The 27,816-nt window shown below is 42.3% G+C and overlaps 1 protein-coding gene across 5 annotated transcripts in view; it reads right to left on the bottom strand.

The window, feature by feature from the left end:
• Positions 1-27,816, bottom strand: part of COL16A1 (collagen type XVI alpha 1 chain) — a 3,146,845-nt gene that overhangs the window by 1,538,156 nt on the left and 1,580,873 nt on the right. For all 5 annotated transcript variants that reach the window (XM_044082765.1, XM_044082783.1, XM_044082773.1 and 2 more), the window contains exon 18: positions 20,805-20,849. In XM_044082765.1, the coding sequence (XP_043938700.1) occupies positions 20,805-20,849 (45 nt within the window). The remainder of the gene's footprint in view (positions 1-20,804; positions 20,850-27,816) is intronic.

Here is a 27,816-nt window from a genome sequence, read left to right as displayed (position 1 = left end):
ACCAAGGTCCTGGATGAGGGAAAGTCAGTGCATACAGCTTACCTTGACTTAGCCAAGGCCTTTGACACAATCCCCCACTTGGGCATCATCGAAAAGCTTACACAGCTTGGAGTAAATCCGTATCTCATCAGGTGGGTGGCCAACTGGCTTACTGACAGGACCCTCAAAGTCAAAATAGGCACCTCCACCTCCGATAGCAGACTTGTCACTAGTGGAATTCCCCAGGAATCTGTCCTGGGGCCCATACATCTATTTCTCAGAGGTCTAGGCAAAGACAAAAGGCCTGTGGCTGACCAAGTTTGAGGACGACTGTAAGTTGGGTGTTGTCATTGACTCCCCTAATGATGTTAACATACTGCAAGAGGGTCTCGCAACAACTAATCACTGGTGCCAAAGTCATGGCCTCAAGCTAAATGCAAAAAAGTATCATCATATCATTCGCTAAAAACACAGACCCTACTGATTACCACATCAACAGTAACCCCCTAAGCACACAACCTGTAGTAAGAGACCTGGGCACTCAGGTTGATAACAACCTCATATTCGACCATCATGGAGTGGCAGTGGTCAGAAAACCCTTTTACTTGGTTCATCTCATAAGTAAAGGGATTGCTTCCAGAAAACTTCTCTATACTCCTCCCTCATTAGATCAATAATTACGCATAATGCCCTGTTTTGGATGTACCTCTCCAACAACTGCAACAACTGGAAATGCTATTGAAATATCTTACAAACAGAATCCATGACTTCCAACACCTGTCCTATGTGGACAGGCTCAAATCACTTTCACTCTACTTAATATCATACAGATTTCTTAGAAGTGATCTGTGTCTCGCCTACAAGGGAATCTTGGACCCTGCTCTACTAGAGATGCTCCATATCCATAAGTCTAACTCCTCATGCACTACCTGCTCAAAAGGACTGAACCTAATATGTGACATTAACAAAACCTGCTGGAGAGACAGAGGCTGCCCTTTCTCTGCAATAGACTTCACATACATGTCAAACAGATAATCTCACTGACTCCCTTCAAGCACAACCTTAATGAGTGGATGGAAAACCACAAATTTGTCCCAGAGATTCCACCTGTGTCCTTCACTGACAGGTGTGACAGGTGCTGACTGGTTTCTTTTTGGGGATAAACTCTTGGCTAGGCTTGTAAGGGCCCCAGGGCCATTAGCCTAGTAACCTCCTATGATCCTATGAAAATTCAGTAATTCTTTGGACCGAAGCTTTTTATTAGAGAGATTTGTTCACAACAGAGCTACTGTACTTTCTACCATCCATGTACAGTACAGAAGGACATACAATTATTGCATGTCATCATATTTTGTATAAATTGATCTGGAAATGTATTTATCCTGCTTTAATGATGCTTCCTTGAAGAGAACCAAGCAGGTGTAATACTTCTTCCCAAAGAAGACTTGACAAACAGACATGACGTGGTCAAATGGTAAATGCACATATAAGATATAGATAATTATTTTCTACTGTAAGACAAAGACAACCCAAAGTAATGGCAGTGTACCAAGTGATCAGATTCCAGTTTTATATAGTGGAAGCCAAACATTTAACTCAAGAGTTATACATAAAGATTTTTCTTAAGGTCAAAATTCACAACTTAGAAAGACATATTTGGAAACCAATTAGAACGCAAGAATATCTATTACTTTCAATGCACAATTGATCTTGGAAGCATTAAATTTAATGAGAGATTGTAGAACGTATAAGCACAAATATTATTGGAAAACATTAGCCGCCCCTATGGAGTCTTCTTGCACCCCTCCCCTTCTCTGCCGCAGCCATCAGTTATGCTGCTTTGTCCTAGCCTGTCTAATACCCACAATACTTTCACAAGGCACTGGTAGAATTTCTAACAATGCTGCTATGACTTCTAGCTTCTAGGTGTACTGCTACAGTCCTTTTTACAAAACATTTCTTCACGAATATACCAACTGTGAGTGAGAGCATAATATATCCCTTATGACCACACTGCTTGTGACATGGCTTACCTTTGTTAACATTAGCCCTGGGACAGTTTGCCCTCAATGCAAGTTTTACCATTGCTGCCCCTCCTTCTGATGAAGTTCTGTCCCCTAGAAACCATCCATCCATACTGTGTCTCCTGCCCTTCCTGCCTGGCCTTTGGTGTTTCCTACCCACATGTAATGCTGACTCTCCTTCTTACTACAGCTCCTCACACAATCTCCTCCTTCTGTGTTTTCACTGTTTGTTTTTCCTGCTGTTTCTCCTTCCCCTCTTCAGTGCTGCACATTCTGTGTTTTCTTCATTCTTACGTTTCCTCTCTCACCTTTGTCTCCGCTATCCTTATCTTCCTTATTGTACTTCTTTCTACATGTTGACACCTCTGTCGTCTGCTTGACCTCCTGCTTCTTCTCCTTCTTAGATCAAATCCATCCAGATCTTTCTCTGTGTTTATCTGCATCTGCTGTTTTGCTGTCCCATCTTTCCTTCTCCCAACTTCCTGTGTCCTTTCCTTTCTAAATCCCTTAATGAATCTGGTCATTTCTTCCCTGCAATGCTTCTGCTCTTATAGTCGTATCAGGTGACTCAGCTCCGTGACTTTTCTAAGTATCCTAATTCCCAGCCGACACTGCATCCCCTTCACACACTTTCCTAAGTCACAGTGGCTTCCTGTATCCTGTGCACTTTTCCCACCTATCTCCCCTTCTCTGCCATATGCTTCCTCTTCTGCACCATCGTCTTCTTAATTAAATCCTCAATTCATTTGCTAAACACTACTTTCCTAAAATCTCCATGACCTGAACAGTACTGAACAAGCTAAGCACCCACTGGTCCTTGGGGATGTTTATCAAGGCACAGCAACTCAGAAACCCTCCTGACCACCTCTATGGCAACTACAGATCATCCATGGATATCCATTGATGATAGTGAGGACTGTGGGTCTTAAGCTGCAGGAGACATCATAAGATCATAGGACGTTACTAGGTTAATGGCCCTAGGGCCCTTACAAGCCTATCCAAGTTCTACCCTTATTTCCATGATCAGCACCTATAGTCTTGTCCAACAAGGACATGGGTGGACCCCTAGGGTGAATTTACGGTTACCCATCCAATCATCCAGATTGCATTTGGAGAGGGCCAATGAGGTGCTCTGTTTAAGAGGAAGTGGGAGTCTGTTACAAAGGTGTGGTAACCACTAGGAGAGAAATCTGTCCCTCAAATAGGTTCTATTAATGTCACATACCAGGATAAGATCTTTAGAGTGAGTAACCCTGTACCATTTCACTTATAGATATGCAGGATTTCCAAAAAAACAGGGTCAGATATTGCGTTGTATGCAAGGCAGAGATTGCCTCTCTGTAATCTGTATGAAACAGAATAAAGTGACAGGGATTTCAGATGATCCACATAGTCTTGAGAGATGTAGACAGCAATATGGCGTGTCAGGACCATTTGAAGTTATATAGAATTTACTGTTCTGCAACAGTGCTGCTTTCTTAAGGTGGGTGTTTACTAGGCCTAAAAGAAAATGCTAGGCCAGAAGGGACTCATAAAAGTCTTCCACATTGAGAGGGCCTGCTTACTAAGTCCTGCGAGCTCTGGTCAGGTAAAACATCCTCAAAACATAAGGCATCCTTCCACCTCCGAAAAACATGCTGAATGTTTCTATCTCAAACTCAACCACCAATGAATAGAGCTGTGGGCAGCAGCACAGACTCCACATGGTGTGCTATACGAGGAAGGGTTGTGTAGACCAACCACTTTGAGCATCTACTGTGGTGCACAATTTCCTCAGGATAGAAGAACGCACAGGCCTAGCTACCCAATGGTGTAAAATATGTCTCTAAGTGATTTAGTCATGATAACTAATGTCACCAAATGGGTATGTATTTGCTGGAGATAAGTGGTTTGAGGACCTGGTCCACCCCAACCTATGCCATGGAATCATGTTAATGGTCGGAGGGGTATATGTGCCCCTATTACCCAGTGTGTGTCTGCCATAAAGCCCAGCAGCCTTCAGTCAATAAGCAAACCAATCAATCTGCCAACCATGAACTACGAATTGCTACACTCAGTGTGGGTTCACTGACAGGATGGAGCTTGGAAGTAGATGACATGATGGTAAGGAGGAAGCTGGACATCCTATGTATCCAGGAGATGAGATGGAAGAGCAGTGCAGCAAAGCCACTTGGCTTGGGATCTAGGAGGCTCTACTCAGTAGGGGGAGAGCCTAGAAATGGTGTGGGAATTGTGGTGAGAGAGAAGCTTCAGAAGGCAGTGAGGGATGCCACCAGAATTAGTGACCAACTCATAGCAATTGGACTCCAGCCTAATGACAGGGCAGCATGCATAATCTCAGCCTATGCCCCACATCAGGGCTGTGTTAGTGAAGAGAAGAGTACATTCAGACAACAGTTACTAGTCCTGCTAGATAAAGCAGGACAGCATGAATTGGTGTTGATAATGGGTGACTTGAATGCATATATCAGGACAGACAGAACAGGCTATGAGGACTGCCTGAGGCCACATTAATGGGGCCACAGGAATAAAGAAGGAGACGCCATTCTAGACTTCTGTCTGCCAAATGGCTTGACAGTAGCCAACACATGGTTCAGAAAGAGAGACAGTCACAGGATCACATACAAGAGTATCCAACCTGCAACTCAGGTAGACTTTCTCAAGTAGAGTTAGTGATTACAAACTCATCCCCAGTGAAAGAGTCAGCCCACAGCATAAACTACTGGTTGCCATAATCAGCTGTAAGCGGTGGTCAGAGAAGGCTCTAAGGTCAAAAGATACCAGGCTGAAGACCTGGAAATTGACTGGAGAGAAAGCACTACAGTTCAAAAAATTATTCAGGGCTCTAGCACCCCAAAAAGAAGAGGCAGCACGTGGAGTTGAAGAAGAATGGCATTGCCTCAAAACAGCATGTGTGATGACTACAGAACAGATATGTGGACGAGCCAAGTATGGAAATAAGGTACACAAGGAAAGCTGGTCATGGAATGCAGAAGTCCAGGAAGTCATCAAAAGAAAGAAGGGCTGCAGGAAGAAGTGGGAGACAGAAAAGACTGACCAGGCTAGAAAGGAATACTGGTTGGCTAACAAAGAGGCTAAGATAGAAGTTACAATAGCAAAAAACAAGGCATCAGAGACACTCTACCAGCTTCTGGAAAGTGACTCAGTAGGTGGCACAAAGAAACCATATCAGGTTGCAAGGCAAAGACAGGAAGATAAAAAAGATAGTTAGGCACCCTTCATACAGGATGCCGGCAAAAACCTGCTCACCAGTCCACAGGACATCAAAGACAGATGGAAGGAATGAAGAAAACTCAACAGAAGCTGTACCGCCCCAGACAAGACCTACAATTAGAGAAAACGATGAGACCACCCTAGAAGATGTAAAACAGCATTAAAGAATAAGAAGTCTCAAAAGCAGCAGGCTCAGATGAGGTCACAGCAGATATGAAAAAGATGCTGGGTCAGGTAGGGGAGAAATTACATCCTGAGGGTACTAATAGCAGTGTGGAGAGAAGGACACATCACAGATGACTGCAGAATAGGCATACTAGTGCCAGTATACAAGAGCAAGGGGGCATTCTCAACTGTGGGCAGTACAGAGGTATCAAACTCCTGTCATGGTGCATGAAAGTTCTGGAGAGGATGGTTGGTAAACGGATATGCAAAACAGTAGAAAGTAAGGTGGGAGATGAGCAGTATCGATTCAGATGGGATGCAGCACAACTGACCCAATGTTTGCAGTGAGAGAAATAGCTGAGAAGAAACTACAGATGAGGAAAGAGTCCAATTGGGCATTCCTAGACTTAGAGAAAGCATAGGACAAGGTCCCTAGAAAGCTGATTTGGGCAGTCCTGCAGTGGTTTGAAGTCCAAGAAACATTGATATAATTAGTGCAGTCTATATATAAAGATGCAATGACTCAAGTACGGACAGTGTTCCTAGTGGGAGTGGTTATGCATCATGGTATATCTCTGAGCCCACTGCTGTTCATACTGGTGATGGATTACATTAGCAAACAGGTCAGAGGGGACAGATCAACAAAGTTGCTCAATGCAGACAATGTGTCATTACAGGCAGACACTCAGCAAGAACTTCAGCAAAGAGCAGGGGAATGGAATGCAAAACTGAAGGCAGATGGGATGAAACTAAGTACAGGAAAGGGAGTGGTAATGGCAGCAAACTGTGAAATCAGAAGAAGCTGAGAATTGAGATAAAAGGAAATATTGTGGAACAGGTCAATGGCTTCAAGTATCTGGGAGGGGTGGCTGGCGTGAAAAGAAGTCTGAATGAAGAGGTCAAAGCTAGAACCAGACAAGCTGCAGGCAAATGACACAGAGTGTCAGGTTTAGAGTGTGACACCCGTGCCTTGGCCCAGAATCAAGGAGCCTCAATCCTCACCACTAACACCAGTGAGGGGCGTCCCATACAGGAGAAAAGGATAACAAATACACACAGTAAAGTAAAAAGTGCACACAGAGATCACAGTCAGTCCAGGACTGGTCACTCCCTTGCTCTCCAGGTCCCCAATAAGACTCCCCACTGGCACAGCTATAGGGTCCAGATCTCAGCCTAGTGGGCAAGCTAAAACCTCCAGCACCCTCTCTGTCCAACCAGTGCTTTGTGTCCCTGCCCAAGTAGCTGATGCACACACACTTTGAGATAAGAGTTTATACAACCACACAGACACTCCTGGGGAAGGCTGGCACAGGTTCCCCCAGCTGTGCCCCTTTTACCTAGACTATACAGCAGAAATCACTGCCAGCACCCAGCTAATATTTATCAGCTACTCAAAGGCCCTTAAAAGGGTGACCATTTATTACTATGAAATATTATTATCCAATTGGTAAATGTGACTAAACAGTCAAGGCTTATTTGGAGTGACTTGGACAGTCTTCTTCTTTAGGCTGCTCCCATTAGGTGTCACCACAGCGGATAATCTGTTTCCATTTCTTCCTGTCCTCTGCATCTTGCTCTGTCACACCAACCACCTGCATGTCCTCTCTCACCACATCCATAAACCTTATCTTAGGCCTTCCTCTTTTCCTGTTACCTGGCAGCTTCATCCTTAGCATCTTTTTCCCAATATACTCTGCATCCCTCCTCAGCAGATGCCCAAACCAATGTAATCTTGCCTCTCTGGCTTTGTCTCCAAACCTTCCAACCTGGGCTGACCCTCTAATATACTTATTCCTAATCCTGTCCATCCTTGTCACACCCAGTGCAAATCTTAACATCTTTAACTCTGCCACATCCAGCTCTGACTCCTGCCTTTTTGTCAATGCCACTGTCTTCAACCCATATAACATAGCTGGTCTCACTACCCTCTTGTAGACCTTCCCTTTCACTCTTACTGGTACTTGTCTGTCACAAATCACTCCTGCCACTCTTCTCCACCCACTCCATCCTGCCTGTACTCTCTTCTTCACCTCTCTTCCACACTCACCATTACTCGGAACTGTTGATCCCAAGTATTTAAACTCATCCACCTTCGCCACCTCTACTCCCTGCATCCTCACCATTCCTCTATCCTCCCTCTCATTCATACATATATATATTCTGTCTTAGTCCTGCTGACCTTCATTCCTCTTCTCTCTAGAGCATATCTCCACCTCTCCAAGGTCTCCTCCACCTGATCCCTACTCTCACTACAGATCACAATGTCATCTGCAAACATCATAGTCCACGGGGACTCCTGTCTGATCTTGTCTGTCAAGCTGTCCATCACCATTGCAAATAAGAAAGGGCTCAGAGCTGATCCTTGATGTAATCCCACCTCCACCTTAAATGCATCCGTCACTCCCACTGCAGACCTCACTGCTGTCACACTACCCTCGTACATATCCTGTACCACTCTTACATACTTCTCTGACATTCGCGACTTCCTCATACAATACTACAACTCTTCTCTAGGCACCCTGCCATATGCTTTCTCTAAGTCCACAAAGAAGCAATGCAACTCCTTATGACCTTCTCTGTACTTCTCCATCAACAATCTCAGAGCAAACATCACATCTGTAGAGTGACTTGAACAGTAACCACTATAGATATGCAATGTACTCTAGAGCTTAAATTATCTCTACACAAAACAGCCACAGTTAAAAGGGTTTAAAATATTTAATAATAAATAATAAAAACACAAGACAATACTTCTTACTACACAGTGCTAGTCAAGAGTTCAGAGATCACAGAGAAATACTTAAAATAATTCAGTAGTACAGTTCTGACATCACAGAAAAACACTTAGCCTAATCTTTCTAGTTTCTAGCTATTTCTAAGAGAAAACACAAATCTAAGATAACTTACATATACAACACAGGCAGAGTGCTGATGAGTTTGATGGTCAAGACAAAAATGCTTAATAATCTGTGATTCTCTCTGTTTTTAAAATCACATTACTGGTTACCATTACATCATTCTTCACACTTCACTGGGTTCCCAGGCTGCACATTACATCATTCTTCACACTTCCCTGGGTTCCCAGGCTAACAGAAACTACATTTACATCCTTAACATCTCCTTTTGTTATCGTGCAGCTGGTCACGAAGCAGAGCAATAAAAATACATTTGCATGTTTAAATCTAGCAATTTAACTCTTGGTTAAAACAATAGAAAGAATGTCTTCATCTAGACTGGCCAGAGCCAACTTTAAAGATCAAAGACAGTCATAAAATGCTTGACTTAGCATCCTTACAGCAGATTGCACTGTAGTTACATTTTTTTCAATTCCACATGTAACTCTATTTTTATCATTTAAGACAACAAGCCTGTTTTTTACATTAATATTTACAAATGACAGAATTATCTATAAAATTCTATCTGGCTAGGCTGGCAGCCTTCACATTCCCCCCGAATAACTCAAGCTAGGTTTTCAAGGGACCCTTGAGAAAAACTGCTTGAGAGGGTTAGGTCTATCTGAGTATACCTTGCCCCATTCCCTGTCTTGAGAGCCCAACTGCATTGGCATTGCTAATCCCACTGCAGTGTTGCACTGACATATCATATGCTTGCAACCCTAGGCTCCATCTTAGCAACTTGGCATTTTGCTGACTGGCTCTGTTTAACCATGTTAGGGGGTTGTGATCTGTCATAACAGTGAATTTCCTTCCATACAGATAAGGCTGAAGTTTCTGCAGTGCCCACACTATAGCTAGACATTCCTTTTCTACAGTTGCAAAACATTCCTCCCTAGGTTGGAGCCTATGACTGAGATAAACCACTGGGTGCTCTTCTCCCTCTGAAGAAATCATTTGTGCCCCTGCCTTCTGCTTAGCAGTTCCACCTTGTAGTTAACATCTCTTACCTTTCTTACCACCTTGTAGGGTCCTTTCCAAGCTGTTTGCAGCTTGTTGTGTCTGATAGGAATGAGAACCATTATCTGCTGCCCCACAGCATACTCTCTAGCTCGAGCATCCCTGTCATAGGTTCATAGGTTCATAGGTTCATACTAGGCTATCTGCCCTAGGGCATTTATAAGCCTAGCCAGAATGTGTTTGGCTTTCGCCACCCATTTTAAATTAATTTTGCTATGCCCTTTTTCGAGGTTAGTATACTGTGCCTCTGTCTAACAGTGACACAGAAGTGATACCCGGGTTAAACCTACAATCTCCCATCCACTCATCAAGATTCCTCTTGAAGAGAGTCAATGAGGGACTCTGCCTAACCTGGACTGGGATTTTATTCCAGAGTGAAGGGAGCCTCTGGGTTATAAATCTGTCCCTCCAGCATGTCCTATTTATTTCATTGCTGTGGTTCAAGTCTCTCGAGCGCGTAGCTCGATGGGATTTGGATTTTCTGATGTGCAGCATGTCCATTAATTCTGGGTTGGACATGGCTTTATACGTCAGGCACAGATCGCCCCTGAACAAGCGGTATGCCACTGAGTAGAGCTGGAGTTTCTTTAACCGGGCAGCATATGGCATCTGTTTGAGCCCTTTGATCCTCTTTGTGAGGTACTTTTAGGGTCTTTCCAGTTGCTGCAGGTGTCTGGTAAGGTACATCCCAAAAGGGGCATTGTACTCAATTATGGGCCTGATGAGGGATGAGTAAAGAGGCACGATGACCTCCCCTGATATAGATGTGAATCCCTTCATGATTAGGTGGGCTATATAAAATGTTTTTCTAACCACTTTGGCCACGTGGTTGTCAAATGAGAGACTGCTATCAGCTTGGGTCCCCAGGTCCCTAATTACTTCTTCTGTACTTAATGGATTACCACCTATGTGGTAATTTGTGGGCACTTTGTTTTTGCCAAAGGGATGACTATACACTTTTTGGCATTTAGCTTGAGGCCATGGCTCTGGCACCAGTTGTCTGTTTCTATGAGGCCCTTTTGGAGGATGCTTGTGTCGGCTGGAGAGTCGATTATGGTGCCCAGTTTGCAGTCATCTGCGAACTTGGTCAGCCACAGTCCTTCCGTGTTGGCCTGTACCTCCGAGAAACATATACCGAACAAGAGAGGTCCTAGGACTGAGCCTTGTGGGATGCCACTTGTAACTGGTTTGGAGTCTGACATGGCTCCAGCAATTCTAACCATGTGGGTTCTGTCCTTGAGCCAGTTTGCAACCCATCTACTGACATAGGGGTTTATATTTAAGCTGGTGAGCTTATCTATAGTGCCCGAGTGGGGTATTGTATCGAAGGCTTTTACGAGGTCCAGGTAGGCTGTGTGGACCACCTTCCCCTCATCAATGGCCTTGGTGACTGTTTCAAAGAAATCAACCAGGTTTAAGAGGCAGGATCTGCCCTTAACAAAGCCGAACTGTGTAGGATCCAGTATCTGTAGGTCCCCAATATCTTTATTTATGAGGTCCATGATGATCCTTTCCATAGCTTTGCAGACCAAGCTAGTCAGGCTTATGGGGCGATAGTTTCCAGGATCCGTTGAGGCACCACCTTTGTGGAGAGGGATCACTGTTGCTGTACGCCACTCTTTGGGTACATATCCTGTAGTAAGGCTGAGATTGAACAGTAGTTTTATGTTTGGGTTTAGCTCTTCTGCCAGGTTCTCCTGGGCCAAGCTCATGAGTTCCCTGAGCCTTGTCCTGAGGTTTTGGATGTATGCCACAACAGACTCCTCGTGAGACTCACACTCACCTTCCCACTCATCTCAAATTAAATCTAGAGGTCCCCTCACCCTATGCCCATACAGCAACTCAAAGGGTGAAAACCTGTGGATTCCTGGGGAACCTCTCTGTAAGCAAACAACAGATGGGGAAAATATTTGTCCCACTCCCTCTTAAACTGATCTGCAATGCCCATAGCATGGACTTGATTATAGAGTTTAACCTCTCAACCAGATCATTAGTCTGGGAATGGTAGGTGGTGGTTTTCATGTGCTTCACCCCACAGGACTTCCACAGACAAGTCAGCAGGTTTGACATGAAACTGGCACCTCTGTCAGTCAGTATTTCTTTTGGGAAACCTACCCTGCTGAAAATCTCTAGCAAAGCATTTACCACCTTCTCTGCCTCAATGGAGGACAAAGCCTCTGCCTCAGGGTATCGTGTAGCATAATCTACTACCACTAGGATATACTTTTTCTCTGTGGAACTTGGGGTACTCAGAGGACTGACAATATCCATAGCTACCCTCTGAAATGGCTCCTCAATCACAGGCAAAGGCATCAAAGGAGGTCTCACCTTGTCTCCTGCCTTGTTTAACTTTTGGCACTGCTCACAGGTCCTGCAGTAGCCTGTTACATCTCTAGAAATTCCAGGCCAATAGAAGTTCTGCATAATATGCCTCTTTGTACGTTTTATGCCCATATGACCTGCAAAGGGAATATCATGGGCTAGGGTTAGAAGCGCCAGATGGTAGGCTCTAGGCACTACCAACTGTTGCACTATCTCATCTTCTAGCCCTCCATCAAGGGTCCACTCTCTGTATAGTAACCCTTTGTCCCAGTATACAGATTCCCTCTTTCCTTGAGAATCAGGTGCCTCCCTAGCTACCTGCCTCAGGCCTTCCAATGTAGGGTCTGAGAGATGAGCCTGTCTCAACTCTCTCCTTGTAACCCTTTCCAGCTCCCCTTCCACAGGAAGTCTAGCATCCTCTGACAGTGGTGCCTCACTGTCAGCCTGGGTACTACTACTCATCTCTACCTTTGCAGTCACTCTGTCCAAGGGACCATCAGTACCCACAAGTAGCTGTGTTCTCCTTCAGTTTCACTGCTATGGTGTAGCTCCCTCCCTGAAGTAACCACCTTGCCAGTCCTGGCTGCAAGTATGCAGTCTGTCTGGGTCTCCCCCAGGCTACCAGACCCATATGCTTGTCTCCTAGCCTGACTGCGTGTAACTGCATAAGCACATGGTACTGCCTCATCCAAATCTTTCCCTATCAGGACATCTGCAAGATGGTAGTTCAGTACTCCTGTTGTCTCAACACATCCTACTATTGGCATTTTGTCTTTCCCACTAACTGGCTCCCTCACATTTTGTCCCCACCTTGCCTCCGTGGACACCTGGATGCCACATGACCCCACTGGTTGCATTCAAAACATTTAACCCTTGGTCCTGGACATGTACCTGAACTAGTGGTTTCCCCTGCTACTGGCAGATTCTGTTGGGGCAGTCTGTGCTGCCCACCATGGGTTCCTTTAGACCCATGAGCAGTACTGGGGGTCCCTTTCCTGTTCAGGGCTGCCCTGCTTGCCAGGTATAGATCTCCCATCTTCCCCAACTCATCTGAGGTAGCACATTGTCTATCAGCTAACCAGGTCCTCAAGTCCTCAGGCAAAGTGTTAAGGGCTTGTTCCCTCAACAAAAGGTCTGTCAGACCTTCAAAAGTGGTGACCTGACATCCACTCACCTACCTATGGAAATAAGTGCTCAGTACAGCAACATATTCACACACACTTTCATCTGCCTTGCGTCTATGCTCACGGAACTTTTTCCTATACATTTCAGGTGTTAGCTTAAACAATTCTAACAAATGCTTTTTAACAGCAGTATAATGAAAACATGTAAATTCAGACATTTTTGACAAAACAGTTACAGCCTTACCATGGAGTAAGGGGGCCAGGAACTGTACCCAGAGCCTTTGGTCAGCACTATACTGTTTGCATACTGTCTCAAACATATGAATGAAACTATCAAATGTATCCCCTTCTTTAATCTGTGGAAGAAACTTACTGACCTGTTGTGCTTTTGGGGTCTAGTTACCCCCTCTCCATTACCTCCATGACTCTGGAGAAGAGTCAGCATCTCCTTCTCATACTGTCTCTGTCTCTCCTTTTCCTCAGCTTCCAGGTATAGCAGTTTTTCATTCTTCTCAGCCTGTAAATATCACAGTCTCTCATTGTCCTCAGTCTCTAGATGCCGCAGTCTCTCAGTGGCTTCTATTTCTACATGCCTGGCCTCCAAATCAAGTCTCTTTAGCTCCAGATGGATTTTTAAGTCCTCTGCAGAAAGATTGAGCTGTCCATTCTCCAAGGGTATTATATCTCCACTGCCAGTCTGACTGTCCTCCTGGTTGCTGTTTTCTGATGCAGATGTAAACAAGGCTGCAATCAGGTCTGCCTTAGTCAGGTTTCCATGCACCAGTCCTCTAGCCTGGCACATCTACACCAGCTGGCTCCTTCTCAGCTTTCCATACTCCTCTGCTGACATGCTGCCTGCTAACCCTGACTAACAAAGCTAACAAAAGAAATAAAACAATTGTGATCTGAACTCTGAGTATTCACTGAGTGGCTGATTTAGAGTACAAAACAACTTCAAAGCTCACTGCACACAAGCTACAGGAATTCACTCTACCCACACCACTACAAGCCAATTAGTATTTGCCAACAATTAATATGTGATGTGGATATCCCACCTCTACCATACAATTAATATGTGACGCACGTGCCCTAGCCTAGCAATCAAGAAGCCTCAATCCTCACCACTAGCACTAGTGAGGAGTGTCTCATATAGGAAGAAAGGATAACAAATACACACAGTAAAGTGCAATTTCCCTTAAGAGCACATAGAGATCACAGTCAGTCTGGGGCTGGTCACTCTCTTGATCTCCAGGTCCCCAATAAGACTCCCCACTGGCACAGCTATAGGGTCCAGATCTCAGCCAGCTCGGCAAGCAAAAATCTCCAACACCCTCTCTGTCCAACCAGTGTTTTGTGTCCCTGCCCAAGTAGCTGATGCACACCCACTTTGAGATAAGAGTTTATACAACCGCACATGCACTCCTTGTAAGGTTGGCATAGGTTCTCCAGCTGTGACCCTTTTACCCAGACTATACTGTAGAAATGACTGCCACCACCCAGCTAATATTTATCAGCTACTCAAAGGCCCTTAAAAGGGTGTCCAATTATTACTATGCAATATTATTATCCAATTGGTAAGTGTGACTAAACAGTCAAGGCTTATTTGGAGTGACTTGGACAGTAATCACTATAAATATGCAATGTACTCTAGAGCTTAATTATCTTTAGAAAAACAGCCACAGTTAAAAGGGTTTAAATTATTTAATAATAAATAATAAAAACACAAGACAATACTTCTTACTACACAGTGCTAGTCAGGAGTTCAGAGATCACTGAGAAATACTTAAAATAATTCAGTAGTACGGTTCTGACATCACAGAAAAAAACACTTAGTCTAATCTTTCTAGTTTCTAGCTATTTCTAAGAGAAAACACAAATCTAAGATAACTTGCATATACAACACAGGCAGAGTGCTGATGAGTTCAATGGTCAAGACAAAAATGCTTAATAAAATGTGATTCTCTCTGTTTTTAAAATCACATTCCTCATTCCCATTACATCATTCTTCACACTTCTCCGGGTTCCCAGGCTAACAGAAATTACATTTGCATTCTTAACATTTCCTTTTGTTATCTTGCAGCTGGTCAGGAAGCAGAGCAATAAAAATACATTTGCATGTTTAAATCTAGCAATTTAACTCTTGGTTAAAACAATAGAAATAATGTCTTCATCTAGACCGGCCAGAGCCAACTTTAAAGATCATAGACAGTCATAAAATGCTTGACTTAGCTTCCTTACAGCAGATTGCACTGTTACATTTTTTTCAGTTCTACATGTAACTCCATTTTTACCATTTAAGACACAAGCCTGTGATTTATATTAATATTTACAAATGACAGAATTATCTATAAAATTCTATCTGGCTAGGCTGGCAGCCTTCACATAGAGTATGACAGAAGAATGGTAAACAAGCTGAAAAGTAAGGTATAAAAAACAGTTGTGTAACCAGTACTACTGTATGGTACAGAAACCTGGGCAGTAAAGGCAGAGCAGATGAGTAAGGTAAAAGTGATGGAAATGAATGCCTGAGATGGGTGGTAGGATGTAGAATGGATGACACAGCAGTTGCATTGTCGCCTCACAGCAAGAGGTTCTCAGGTTCAATTCTCAGCTGGGGTGCCTTCTGTGTGGAGTCTGCATGGCCTCCTTGCATTTATGTGGGTTTCCTCTGAGTGCTCCGGTTTTCTCCCACATTACAAAGACATGCATCTTGAGAGTTTCTCCCCAGGCCTCTGCTGAAAATTGGCTTTGCTCCAAGCCAGACTTTCCCAGTAAACAAATGTTAAATAGTAAATAATAATAATAAATGTGCAGTGTGGAACAGACACAGAAATGAGGACATAAGAGCAGAAGCCAAAGTAGCTCCAATTGCAGAAAAGATCAAACAGAACAGATTACAATGGCTCAGGCACATGTGCAGAAAAGTGGAAGACAATCTGGTGAAGAAGATTTGGGACAGACAGGAAGTATGTAAGAGGAAATGAGGGAATCCAGCAAAGAGGTGAATGAAATGTGACAGAAGATCTGTGACACTCAGGCATGAGTGTCGAAGAAGGCAGAAGTGTGGCATTGAATTGAGAGAGATGGTGACAGTTAACACAACACCCCAACCTCACATAGAAGATCGGGAAAAGGGGGTTAATGATGATGATGATGAACAGTCAGGAGCACCAGACAACCTGGGGTGTAAAGTTATCGATTTTTTCCAAAGGGCTGACTATTCAGTGGGAACTGTAGGTGGTGGTCTCATTGTCCTTTTCTGTCACCAATATGACAGCCTCTTCAAAACAGGAAGAAGAGAGTGGCAGCCCACCCTACCCTAACCCCAGACTGGATGGACAGTAGGAGTGCAGTGCTTGCATACTGGGAGCTGAATGAAACAGTAGTGCTTGGGGACATGACAGATAATGGCATCATGGGAACATGAGACAGCCATGACAAGCTCATTATTGAAATCAGGACACGTTCATTAAAGATGTGCTTCCACATTTATTGGGCAGGACCCACCAAACCTCAAAGAACTGCTTGATGCCCTGTGCCTGAACCACAGTCGCTGGCATGGGAGGACTTGTAGAACATCTTAAACATAGATTATCACATCTTGATAATATGTGGGAAAGCCTTAAGTGAACAGTCCTTGTTTCTAAGTGTCATCACTGAATTATGACCAATCAGAGATGAGGTCCAATGAGTCAATGGGGGCAGGTAATGCCTACACTTAGCAATACACTGCCTAAGGTGGGTACAGGGGTGTTTATCTCCCAGACCCTCACTGTCTGCTGCAGGTGAACTCAGTGGCTTGGTAGTAAAGCATAAAGTATTATGATTCTCTAACAAAGGTATGCGGCTGTGATGAGCAGATTAACTGTTACCATTCTTCTTGTAGAAAGAGAGAACAGAAGCTTCTTTCTATTGCATCTGTGGGTGGGTCTGGGGTGAAGCACTGGCTCTTTTAGCAATGTTTCAGGTCATACTCCCCATCTAAGAAAAAGAGACAGTTTTGATGCAGGTCCTGGTTTGTTATTTAACAGTCACCTGAGCAACTGCTATGATTCCATGCTTTAGTAGTCAAGGACAGGACCTTTTTCACAATAATGGATATTAGAAACACGATCTGAACCATTAAAGTGGCAAAAAAGTACTGAATCCAAAGGGGCCAGATATGTTGTGTTAATGCAGTGGATGATGTTCCAACAACTGACAGAGTGGGGTGAAGAAGTTCTTAAACACGACAGCTTCCAAGGTAAGAAAGTGTTCATTTGGAGGGGAAGAAGGTATAAATACAGGCCCAGCAGTGATTGTCCAGGATATTGAGACTTGTTTTTAGTTTGAGACACATTAGCAGTTGTGGGGGATTACTGTTTAAAAACAATGAGATTGTGAGTCCTGTTTCACTGAAAAAGCATATTTTATAGATGATTGCAGATACCGTAGTAGGGACCTGTGGGGGGGTGCATTCATTTTTTTTTTTTTTTTTTTGGTTGATGAAAGCTTCTTCAAGTTTCCTATTTTTTTTTTTGCCCACAATGTTGAATTTTGGTTTGTCTCTAATAGGAGCAACAAGACACTGAACTTAAAGGCAATGAAGTTTTCCTTTTTACCTCAGAAGCTGAATGACTTTAGGCTTAATATATAATGATTTGTAAGAGTGCAGGGTGTGGTAGGCCTTGCTCTTCTGCAAACTACTTTTTTTTTTTATAAAAATTTGAAGATCTGGGTATTTGGCTTTGTCATTCATTATGATCTTGCACTTGATAAAACATCATGAATTCAACCTTTGGCCATCACACAGCTAGAAGGCTATAGTCTGTCACTGGCTATACATCCACACTGTAAAAAACACACCTCAGAATAACCAGCTGAAGAAACTCAGGCTTACCAGGAGCTGACTTTTCAATTGTATAAGAAAACCATTTTGTTAATAATTCATTATTTTTCCAGCTATCCAAATAATACACTCCTTAGTCCTTACCACTACTGCAACCACAGGAGTGATCGGAACTAAGAAGACAGTTGTTCTGTATGATTCAGCTAGTACTGTGCACTCTGATAATGGGCTTCCATTTGTATATATGCAGTCTGCCTAGTATGAAAGGAAGTACTAGCTTAAACATATCACTGTCACTTTGAACTTCCCTGAAGATAATCACAATACAAAAAAATAGTCTACAAATTCATTCAGAAAACACAGCAAAATGCAACATACAAAGAAAAGCATCCCTAATACTGTATAAGGCATCGATGCTGGAATGTGGGAAGTTTCCCGCTTTTTATTTGTTAGCAGTTAAGGAAACAATTTCCAAAAGTGAGTAGAAGGTTCAGGTTACCTTTAATATATCTGATGAGCCTGTTGAAGTAGCATTAGAAAGTTTGCTATGATCATACTCACAGGACAATGTCAAAATGCTCAGTACCGAGAAGAGGAATGGAGTTATAGGGGCACTGCATTGCTGCACTCCAAGAATCAGCACTGAAATCTTACATAGTGCGAACAAAGGCCAGTGTGAGGAGGAAGACAGAGACTAATTTGTTAACAAATCTCAATCAGCCTGTACAAAAAAACAAAATTACGGACAACAATATCTGCCAAGTGCAGCACAGCGAAAGTGAAATCACCCCTCTGTTACCTACACAGAACCTCTCAGTCTCTAAAACCAGAAGAACAACAGTGAAACAGGAATGCAATCAGGAATATTGGGTCATATGTATGGAAAAAAAAGCTGTGTGATTTGTTACAGTACTTTATGTTATTGCTTATTTACTGATTTATATATTTATGTATTTCCCCGCTTAGCAGGAGGCTAGCTGGGCTCTGAGAGGTTCTGTGTAGGTGACAGAGGGGTGATTTCACTTTCGCTGTGCTGCACTTGGCAGATATTTGTTTGTTGGTTGGTTTATTTGTTTTTATTAATTTATTTATATATTTGTGACCAGTTATTGTTCACAAGTAAAGTGTGTTCATGGTTTCTGTGTACCAATGTTTATAATACTTAAAGTATCCTTATTATAGGAAGCATAAGGATATCTGTTATGAACCTTGCAGGCTTCTGTAGCTGACATTAACAAATTATACAGCAGAGAACTTAGAGTGATGATGCTGGATTAAAACAGCTCAGAAAACAAAGGTACAAAAACAATAATAATAAACAATTTTTTTTTTTAATTTTTATTATTTACCTTTCTCTTGTGGCTTTATCCTTTTCAAGCAGCCCAGTGCCCTACCCATTATTTGGTCTACCTGCTCCTTCTTCCTCCCCCAGAGTTTTCTCCAAATGAGCTAGGGAACACCATGGATCTTCAGGGTGCCCCAGGAGGAAGTAATGGTATCTGTTTCTGCTGCTGTAGGAGGGATCGTGTTATGAGTTACTGCTGTTGTTTCCCTGCACCTTCCCTCTATTTTCTGACATACATCTGAAGGCTTCTCCCCTATGTAGACCACATCTTCCCGCAGGGAGCATCTTCACTGTACCCCCTCCCTGCCAGTGCATCAGGCACCCACACCACTAATTGAACTCAGGTTGGCCAGGGTATAGAGGGCTTTATTTCTCTACATCATGGTGCTGGCCTAAAATAAGACCATGTTTGAGACAGATGGTGGAGATCAATTACTGAGTTAGTGACAGGGTGGACAGATGATTTTGTATTATGTCCAGAACCAGTATTTCTCCCATACAATTACTGCTGCTTCTATGACTACAAGGTGACATTATTCAGTGATTTTTCATTTAAATTTATATGTACCTCCTTTTATTTTCCTTAGCTACAGATTCAATAACTCAGCCGAATGCCTGTGAGTTACACTAACAAATCACATGTATAATTTCTAGAACTTCATATCTTGAAAATTTAGTATTTGCATTTTACATTAATCATTGTAAATCAGTGACACTGCTCATAGCCTTCTAATCTCTCAGTCATATAATTACAGTTAACGTACCCCAGAAGAGAAAAACAACGTATCACCTTAACTGCCTGCAAATGTGAAGTTCTGGAATAAAACACCTATGTGTATGTGAGGCAAAGTATTGTAACACATATATTTGCAACATTTATGCTGGCTGTCTTAGTAACAAAATGGTGATCTTAATCTCAAAGCATTGACATGATTTGGCTTTTGTAGACTTTAATGAATTCTACTTATCTGTTTCTTGTTTTCACAGTAATTGTTGCTGCAGTTCAAAATGTATCTCTCTGTTGGCTATGTGTAATATTAATGCAGTTCCAAACCAGAGAAATTTCATTGCAAACATGTTTTAACAAATATTTAGCAAGAATCACTGCAATAAATCAGAGCCATTAAGACACTCATTTTTTCCTTTCTGCTTTCATCCACTTTGAGGGTCACAGGAGTCACAGCTGGTAATGGCAAGCCACAGGTGCAAGGCAGAAACAGTCCTCATGTAAGACAGCAGTCACCTGCAGGGCAAACGCACTCACACATACAGAGTGTAAGACACACACACACACACACACACACACACACACACACACACACACACACACACACACACACACAGCATCACAAGTAAATCAGCAGCATCTCTTTGGAATGTTGAGCAAAACCAGAGATACTGAATGAAAGGCATGTAAACTTGAGGAAAACTTACAAACTCTACAAGGTCAACATACCAGATGAGAGGTGAATCACAGATGAAAGCTCTGTGAGGCAGGAGTGTTAACAGCTGTGTCACTGAGTCACTAAACCTTAGCCAAATGCACAAAAGTGCTGAATATGCAGTACAGTGTGAGTTCTGAATGCAAACATCTGTCACAGAATTCTAATCTATAAAACAAATAACTGCTAAAAGAAATGTTGGTGAATAAATAGATATGAATGTGCAAATAAATAGATATTAATGTGCAATTAAACAGATATAAATGTGCACTGTAATTCTTTTTTCAAGCAGCTTCAAAAAAGTTTAAATAACGCCTCATTAAAGTACCTGCTGCTCTTTTTATTGTAGCTGACAATGTATTATTATTATTATTATTATTATTATTATTATTATTATGCCATTTCTTATGTTAATACGCATGCTTACCTTTTGACCTTTTGGACCAACCACGCATATTTCTCCTGGCCGACCCTGTTTGGTGGAAGAAAATATGTTAATATTTAAAATTATTAATCCAATTTGCAACAGTAGTGATGAAATGTGTTGCACTAAAAACAACGTAAACAAACATTCCCAAGGCAATGCTATAACAAATGATATCACTAAACAAAGCACAAGAAAACAGGCACATTAATGAAAAGCCCTTTTAACTGGAGCAGCAGTGTAGCACATGACAATGCACAACAGCAGAGTATAACATAGCCATGTAGGTCAAGAACAGTGACTGTTCTACAGTACGGCATAGTAGAAAAACATGGGGCAGGAACTGTACAATGTACTGAAGCACTGCATGGCAGTCACATGAGTCAGAGACTGTACAATGTACTGAAGCACTGCATGGCAGAATCACATGAGTTAGGAAATGTACAATGTACTGAAGCACTACATAGTAGAAAACATGGGCCAAGAACTGTACAGACTATTGAAGCATTGCATGGCAGAGTCTCATGGGTCAGGAATGGCACAATATAGTGAAGCACTGCACTGCAGAGTCACATGAGTCAGGAACTGTACAATGTACTGAAGCACTGCATGGCAGTCACATGAGTTAGAGACTGTACAATATACTGAAGCAGTGAATTGCAGAGTCGCATGGGTTAGGAAATGCACACTGTACTGAGGTACTGCATGACAGAGTCACATGGGACAGGAGCTGCACAATGTATTGTAGGTCTGTGCAGCAGTGTCATATAGGTTAGGAAGTACAAACTTTATTGTAGCATTGCACAGCAAAGTCACATGTGTCAGGGACTGCACAATTCATTGTAGCACTGCATGCCACAGTCACATGTGTCAGGGACTGCACAATTCATTGTAACACTGCATGCCACAGTCACATGTGTCAGGGACTGCACAATTCATTGTAACACTGCATGCCACAGTCACATGTGTCAGGGACTGCACAATTCATTGTAACACTGCATGCAACAGTCACATGAATCAGGTCAAGGAAATAAACTGTAGCAATGCAGGGTGTTTTACTTGTGGCAAGTAGACTGGAGCCACAGACCCCATTTCAGCCGTGGCCTTTTTTAGAATATCAAAAACAATAACGTAAGTAACTTACAAGAAAATGAATTTTACAAGAGATGCTATGAAAACTTAAAGTCGCAGTGAAGCAGACACAGGGGGACAGAGACAGAAAGAGAGATAATTCAAGATCATAATTAAACAGTTATTTGGGATTTACCTTATTCATGTTGCACACTATGTCTTAAAGTAATAGAAAATTGCCCATATCAGCACACAAAAGCATCATCACACACAGCAAACCGATGTGTTTTAAAGCAATTTGCTGATGGTTATTTTCTTGCGTTTGCACAATGAGTTCATAAAGGTATGGTGCAGCATTTCATTCCACTGGTGAATGTTTCCAAGCCTCTATTACATTTAAAAAGAAACTTTTAAAACTTCTTGTTTCCCTGCATGGATGTCACTGAGTGTAAACAGTGAAGTTAAATGTCAGAGACATGTGAGATGCCTCTACAGCTACCAAAGAAGTTGCTGCTGGCTTAAATGGATGCACAACCTTGCACATGAAGAAATATAACTATTAAAGTTGTTATGAAAGCTCCTCGCACTATCTCTAAGTTGATATCACCAAAGGATACATTAAATTTATTTGGGTCATGCTTTAATGAAAAGTTTACAAAGCTTTCATTAAAATATTGTCCGAAAATGTAAGACTGAGAAGAGGGAAACCACATTGTGACACATAACTCATCAGAGGCCACAATGCAAATATGAATGCTGGCAAATCACTTAAAATAAGGAATTCAATTATTTACATCTAATAGTTTACACATACACACCCTCATTGTTTGCTATAAAATAATCAGTAGGATGTGTTGTATAGTGATGATAAGTATTTCCATTCCTAATGGCCACTGAATGAGTGCATCAAACTTTTGGACCGAAAAAGAAATAACATTGCGGAATATTCCGGATCAATACAGTGGAGGCATCAGCATAAGAGAATCTGATGAGGAAGGGTAAAAGGGTTAAATATAAGTGAGTGGCAGTTAGTCTAGAAGACTATGGATCTGACCTGCTAAAAACTGCTTCCTCAAGTTATGAGTAGAAGCATTTATTCCTTCCAGCTCTATTTCTCTACTGTGCGACTATAGGCTAGTCACTTGACCACAACATGTCCACTGGTTGCTCCTGAAAATGGACATGTGTTTAGTGGACTGAATGTGTTAACAAATATATAAAATTAAAATAAGTAGAAGTGAGACTGTGCCAGTGGCATCACAAGGTTGCACCCCCCCCCCCCAACTAAAATACAAACAAAAAAGAAATAATGCTGGCAGGAATTTAAAGTTAGAACGTTGACTATCATTTTTAATTAAAAATAACACATCGACTTTCCATTCTGACTTTCGGTTCTGATTATTTGTTTTCTCTCTGGTTCTCAGTACTCTGTCAAGCACAAGCACTCATGGTCAGAGTTGTGAGGAAGCCTGAGATAATTAAAAAAACATCATTTCACTCCATTTGCTGGGCTGTCATTATGTAAAATTCATCACTTTAACACATGGAATAAGGCAGTTACTCTTTATGGCACTGTTTGATACTAGCATGACAACATCAGAAACGTTAATCAACCTTCAAGTAAGACATCGTCCTACTGGCTAAGGCTTCCTCAGGTGACTAAAGCAGCTTGAGTCTATAAGCAAACAGCTACAGAAGTGTGGGTGGAAGTGTGGCCATGTATGTGGTTGTGTTTTTTTGTTCTGGAACCTATTTATTTAAACAAGCAACAATTCTTTTCAAAACAGCTGACTGCAGTTTGTTTCCAAAAAAAGTGATGAAATTCCACAGGCACATGAATAACTTAAGGCATTCTTGCCATTTGAAGGTGCCTCTTTCTTATCTGCAGATTGTATCTGTCTGGGAGACTGAAAGTTTATTACTTATTTTGATTCTTCAAGAAGACGAAGACTTCAGTCTTGTTTTCATTTGTACTTTTGGGGGCGTGTCAACGCTTGATATATACCAGCTTCCATGCACCCAGAATCTCCTTTGTAATTTTGGGAGCATGTCAATACTTGATATATACCAGCTTCCATGCACCCATAATGTCCTTTGTACTTTTGGGAGCATGTCAATGCTTGATATACACCAGTTTCCATGCACCCAGAATGTCCTTTGTACTTCCGGGAGCATGTCAACGCTTGATATATACCAGCTTCCATGCACCCAGAATCTCCTTTGTACTTCCGGGAGCATGTCAACGCTTGATATATACCAGCTTCCATGCACCCAGAATCTCCTTTGTACTTCAGGGAGCATGTCAACGCTTGATATATACCAGCTTCCATGCACCCAGAATCTCCTTTGTACTTCAGGGAGCATGTCAACGCTTGATATATACCAGCTTCCATGCACCCAGAATCTCCTTTGTACTTCTGGGAGCATGTCAGCTGATATATACCAGCTTCCATGCACCCAGAATGTCCTTTGTACTTTTGGGAGCATGTCAATGCTTGATATACACCAGTTTCCATGCACCCAGAATGTTCTTTGTACTTTCAGGAGCATGTCAACGCTTGATATATACCAGCTTCCATGCACCCAGAATCTCCTTTGTACTTCCGGGAGCATGTCAACGCTTGATATATACCAGCTTCCATGCACCCAGAATGTCCTTTGTACTTTTGGGAGCATGTCAATGCTTGATATACACCAGTTTCCATGCACCCAGAATGTCCTTTGTACTTTCAGGAGCATGTCTACGCTTGATATATACCAGCTTCCATGCACCCAGAATGTCCTTTGTACTTTTGGAAGCATGTCAACATTTGATATATACCAGTTTCCATGCACCCAGAATGTCCTTTGTACTTCCGGGAGCATGTCAACGTTTGATATATACCAGTTTCCATGCACCCAGAATGTCCTTTGTACTTCCGGGAGCATGTCAACGCTTGATATATACCAGCTTCCATGCACCCAGAATGTCCTTTGTACTTTTGGGAGCATGTCAATGCTTGAAATATACCAGTTTCCATGCACCCAGAATGTCCTTTGTACTTCCGGGAGCATGTCAACGCTTGATATATACCAGCTTCCATGCACCCAGAATGTCCGCGCTTGATATACATCAGCTTCCATGCACCCAGAATGCCCTTTGTACTTTTGGGAGCGTGTCAACGCTTGATATACACCAGCTTCCATGTACCCAGTATGTCCTTTGTACTTTTGGGAGTGTGTCAACACTTGATATACACCAGCTTCCATGCACCCAGAATGTCCTTTGTACTTTTGGGAGCGTGTCAACGCTTGATATACACCAGCTTCCATGCACCAAAAATATCCTTTGTACTTTTGGGAGCATGTGAACGCTTGATATACACCAGCTTCCATGCAGCCAGAATGACCTTTGTACTTCAGGGAGCATGTCAATGCTTGATATACACCAGCTTCCATGCACCCAGAATGTCCTTTGTACTTTTGGGAGCCTGCAACGCTTGATATACACCAGCTTCCATGCACCCAGAATGTCCTTTGTACTTTTGGGAGCGTGTCAACGCTTGATATACACCAGCTTCCATGCACTCAGAATGTCCTTTGTACTTTTGGGAGCATGTCAACGCTTGATATACACCAGCTTCCATGCACCAAGAATGTCCTTTGTACTTCCGGGAGCATGTCAACGCTTGATATTTACCAGCTTCCATGCACCCAGAATGTCCGTGCTTGATATACACCAGTTCCATGCACCCAGAATGCCCTTTGTACTTTTGGGAGCGTGTCAATGCTTGATATACACCAGCTTCCATGCACCCAAAATGTCCTTTGTACTTTTGGGAGCATGTGAACGCTTGATATACACCAGCTTCCATGCACCCAGAATGTCATTTGTACTTTTGGGAGCATGTCAACGCTTGATATACACCAGCTTCCATGCACCAAAAATATCCTTTGTACTTTTGGGAGCATGTCAACGCTTGATATACACCAGCTTCCATGCACCCAGAATATCCTTTGTACTTCTGGGAGCATGTCAACGCTTGATATACACCAGCTTCCATGCACCCAGAATGTTCTTTGTACTTTTGAGAGCATATCACCGCTTGATATATACCAGTTTCCATGCACCCAGAATGTCCTTTGTACTTTTGGGAGCGTATCAACGCTTGATATACACCAGCTTCCATGCACCCAGAATGTCCTTTGTACTTTTGGGAGCATGTCAACTCTTGATATACACCAGCTTCCATGCACCCAGAATGTCCTTTGTACTTTTGGGAGCATATCAACGCTTGATATATACCAGCTTCCATGCACCCAGAATGCCCTTTGTACTTTTGGGAGCATGTCAACGCTTGATATACACCAGCTTCCATGCACCCAGAATATCATTTGTACTTTTGGGAGCCTGCAACGCTTGATATACACCAGCTTCCATGCACCCAGAATATCCTTTGTACTTTTGGGAGCATGTCAACGCTTGATATATACCAGCTTCCATGCACCCAGAATGTTGTTGAAGAGTGGCATTGTTGTCTTGATGTCGTTTTGGGAGATGAATGCTTGACAACCACCATAAATATAATTGTCGAGGAGCAATGTTGTTTTTGTTAATGGATTCTGCCCAGAGCTGCATCTGCCGTGCAGTGATGGACACTCTGGGAAAATAATGCTTTTTTTGTTACTATTTGCAGCTTCAATTAGCTTGTTGAAAGTAGAATCCGTGTAGTTGCATATTATCTGTGTGATATTTCATTTACTGAAATGTCACTGAAAGGATTAACAAAATGCTATATTTTTTGATGAAAAATTTGATCAGTTGTATGTAGATGATTCCTACATTCAAACGCCGTGAGGCCCTGTACATTCGGATACATCAGTGCTCCATTAGTCCTTGCTGATTTGTAGGTCTGTGACCAGCTTTAAGATTCATTATGTCATGCACTAATAAATACCAAAGGTAGTAGAGTACATCAACAGTGGATTACAGCAATCAAGCTTATTATAGGCCAGTAGGTCATTAACTTGACATTAATTTTAAACTTATGCCTTGTCAAATAATAATAATGGCTACTAGCTAGGAGGGGAATGGTCTGATTTCAAAGATAGTGTTATGTTCTGGTCCCAAGCTTTACACTCCTCCAGTATGGAAATAAATCATATACTCAGCTAGATAAATGTATTAAACAGTTCCTGTCAGAACCAAACGAAATGAGAAGCTCAAGACCAAACCAGTCTGGTGGTCCAGATGCACAAATAAACAATAAAAGAAAGTGTGATGCTTGCGACCTGGCCCAGCAATCAATGAGCCTCAATCCTCGTCACTAATACCAGAGAAGGTGTTTCATATAAGAGGAAAGGATAACAAATACATACAGTAAAGTACAAATTCCCTTAAGTGCACACAGAGATCATGGTCAGTCTGGGGCTGGTTGCTCCCTTGCTCCCCAGGTCCCCAATAAGACTCCCCACTGGCACAGCTATAGGGTTCAGATCTCAGGCTAGCCGGCAAGCTAAAACCTCCAGTACCCTCTCTTTCCAACCAGTGCTTCATGTCCCTGCCCAAGTAGCTGACACACACACTTTAAGATAACTATTTATACAACTTCAGAGACACTCCTGGGAAAGGCTGACACAGATTCTCCAGCTGTGCCCCTTTACCCAGACCATACCAGCTAATATTTCTCAGCTACCCAAAGGCCCTTAAAAGGGTGTCCAATTATTATTGTGCAATATTATTATCCAATAGTAGTGCAACATAAGCAATCTTAAGGCTTTGGAAGGGCTTATTACAGGATCACTTATAAGCATGCAATGTACTCTAGAGCTTAACTATCTCTACATAAACCAGCCACAGGTAAAAGGTTTTTTAAATATTTAATAATAAATAATTAAAACACAAGACAATACTACTACACCACAGTGCTATTCAATAGTTCAGAGATCACACAGAAACTTAAAA

Source organism: Protopterus annectens, chromosome 1.part1, assembly GCF_019279795.1.
Source record: "Protopterus annectens isolate FY-2018-M chromosome 1.part1, PAN1.0, whole genome shotgun sequence".
Taxonomy (NCBI): Eukaryota; Metazoa; Chordata; order Ceratodontiformes; family Protopteridae; genus Protopterus; species Protopterus annectens.
The sequence above is the reverse complement of the archived record's forward strand: the minus strand, read 5'-3'. Positions and strand labels throughout refer to the sequence as shown.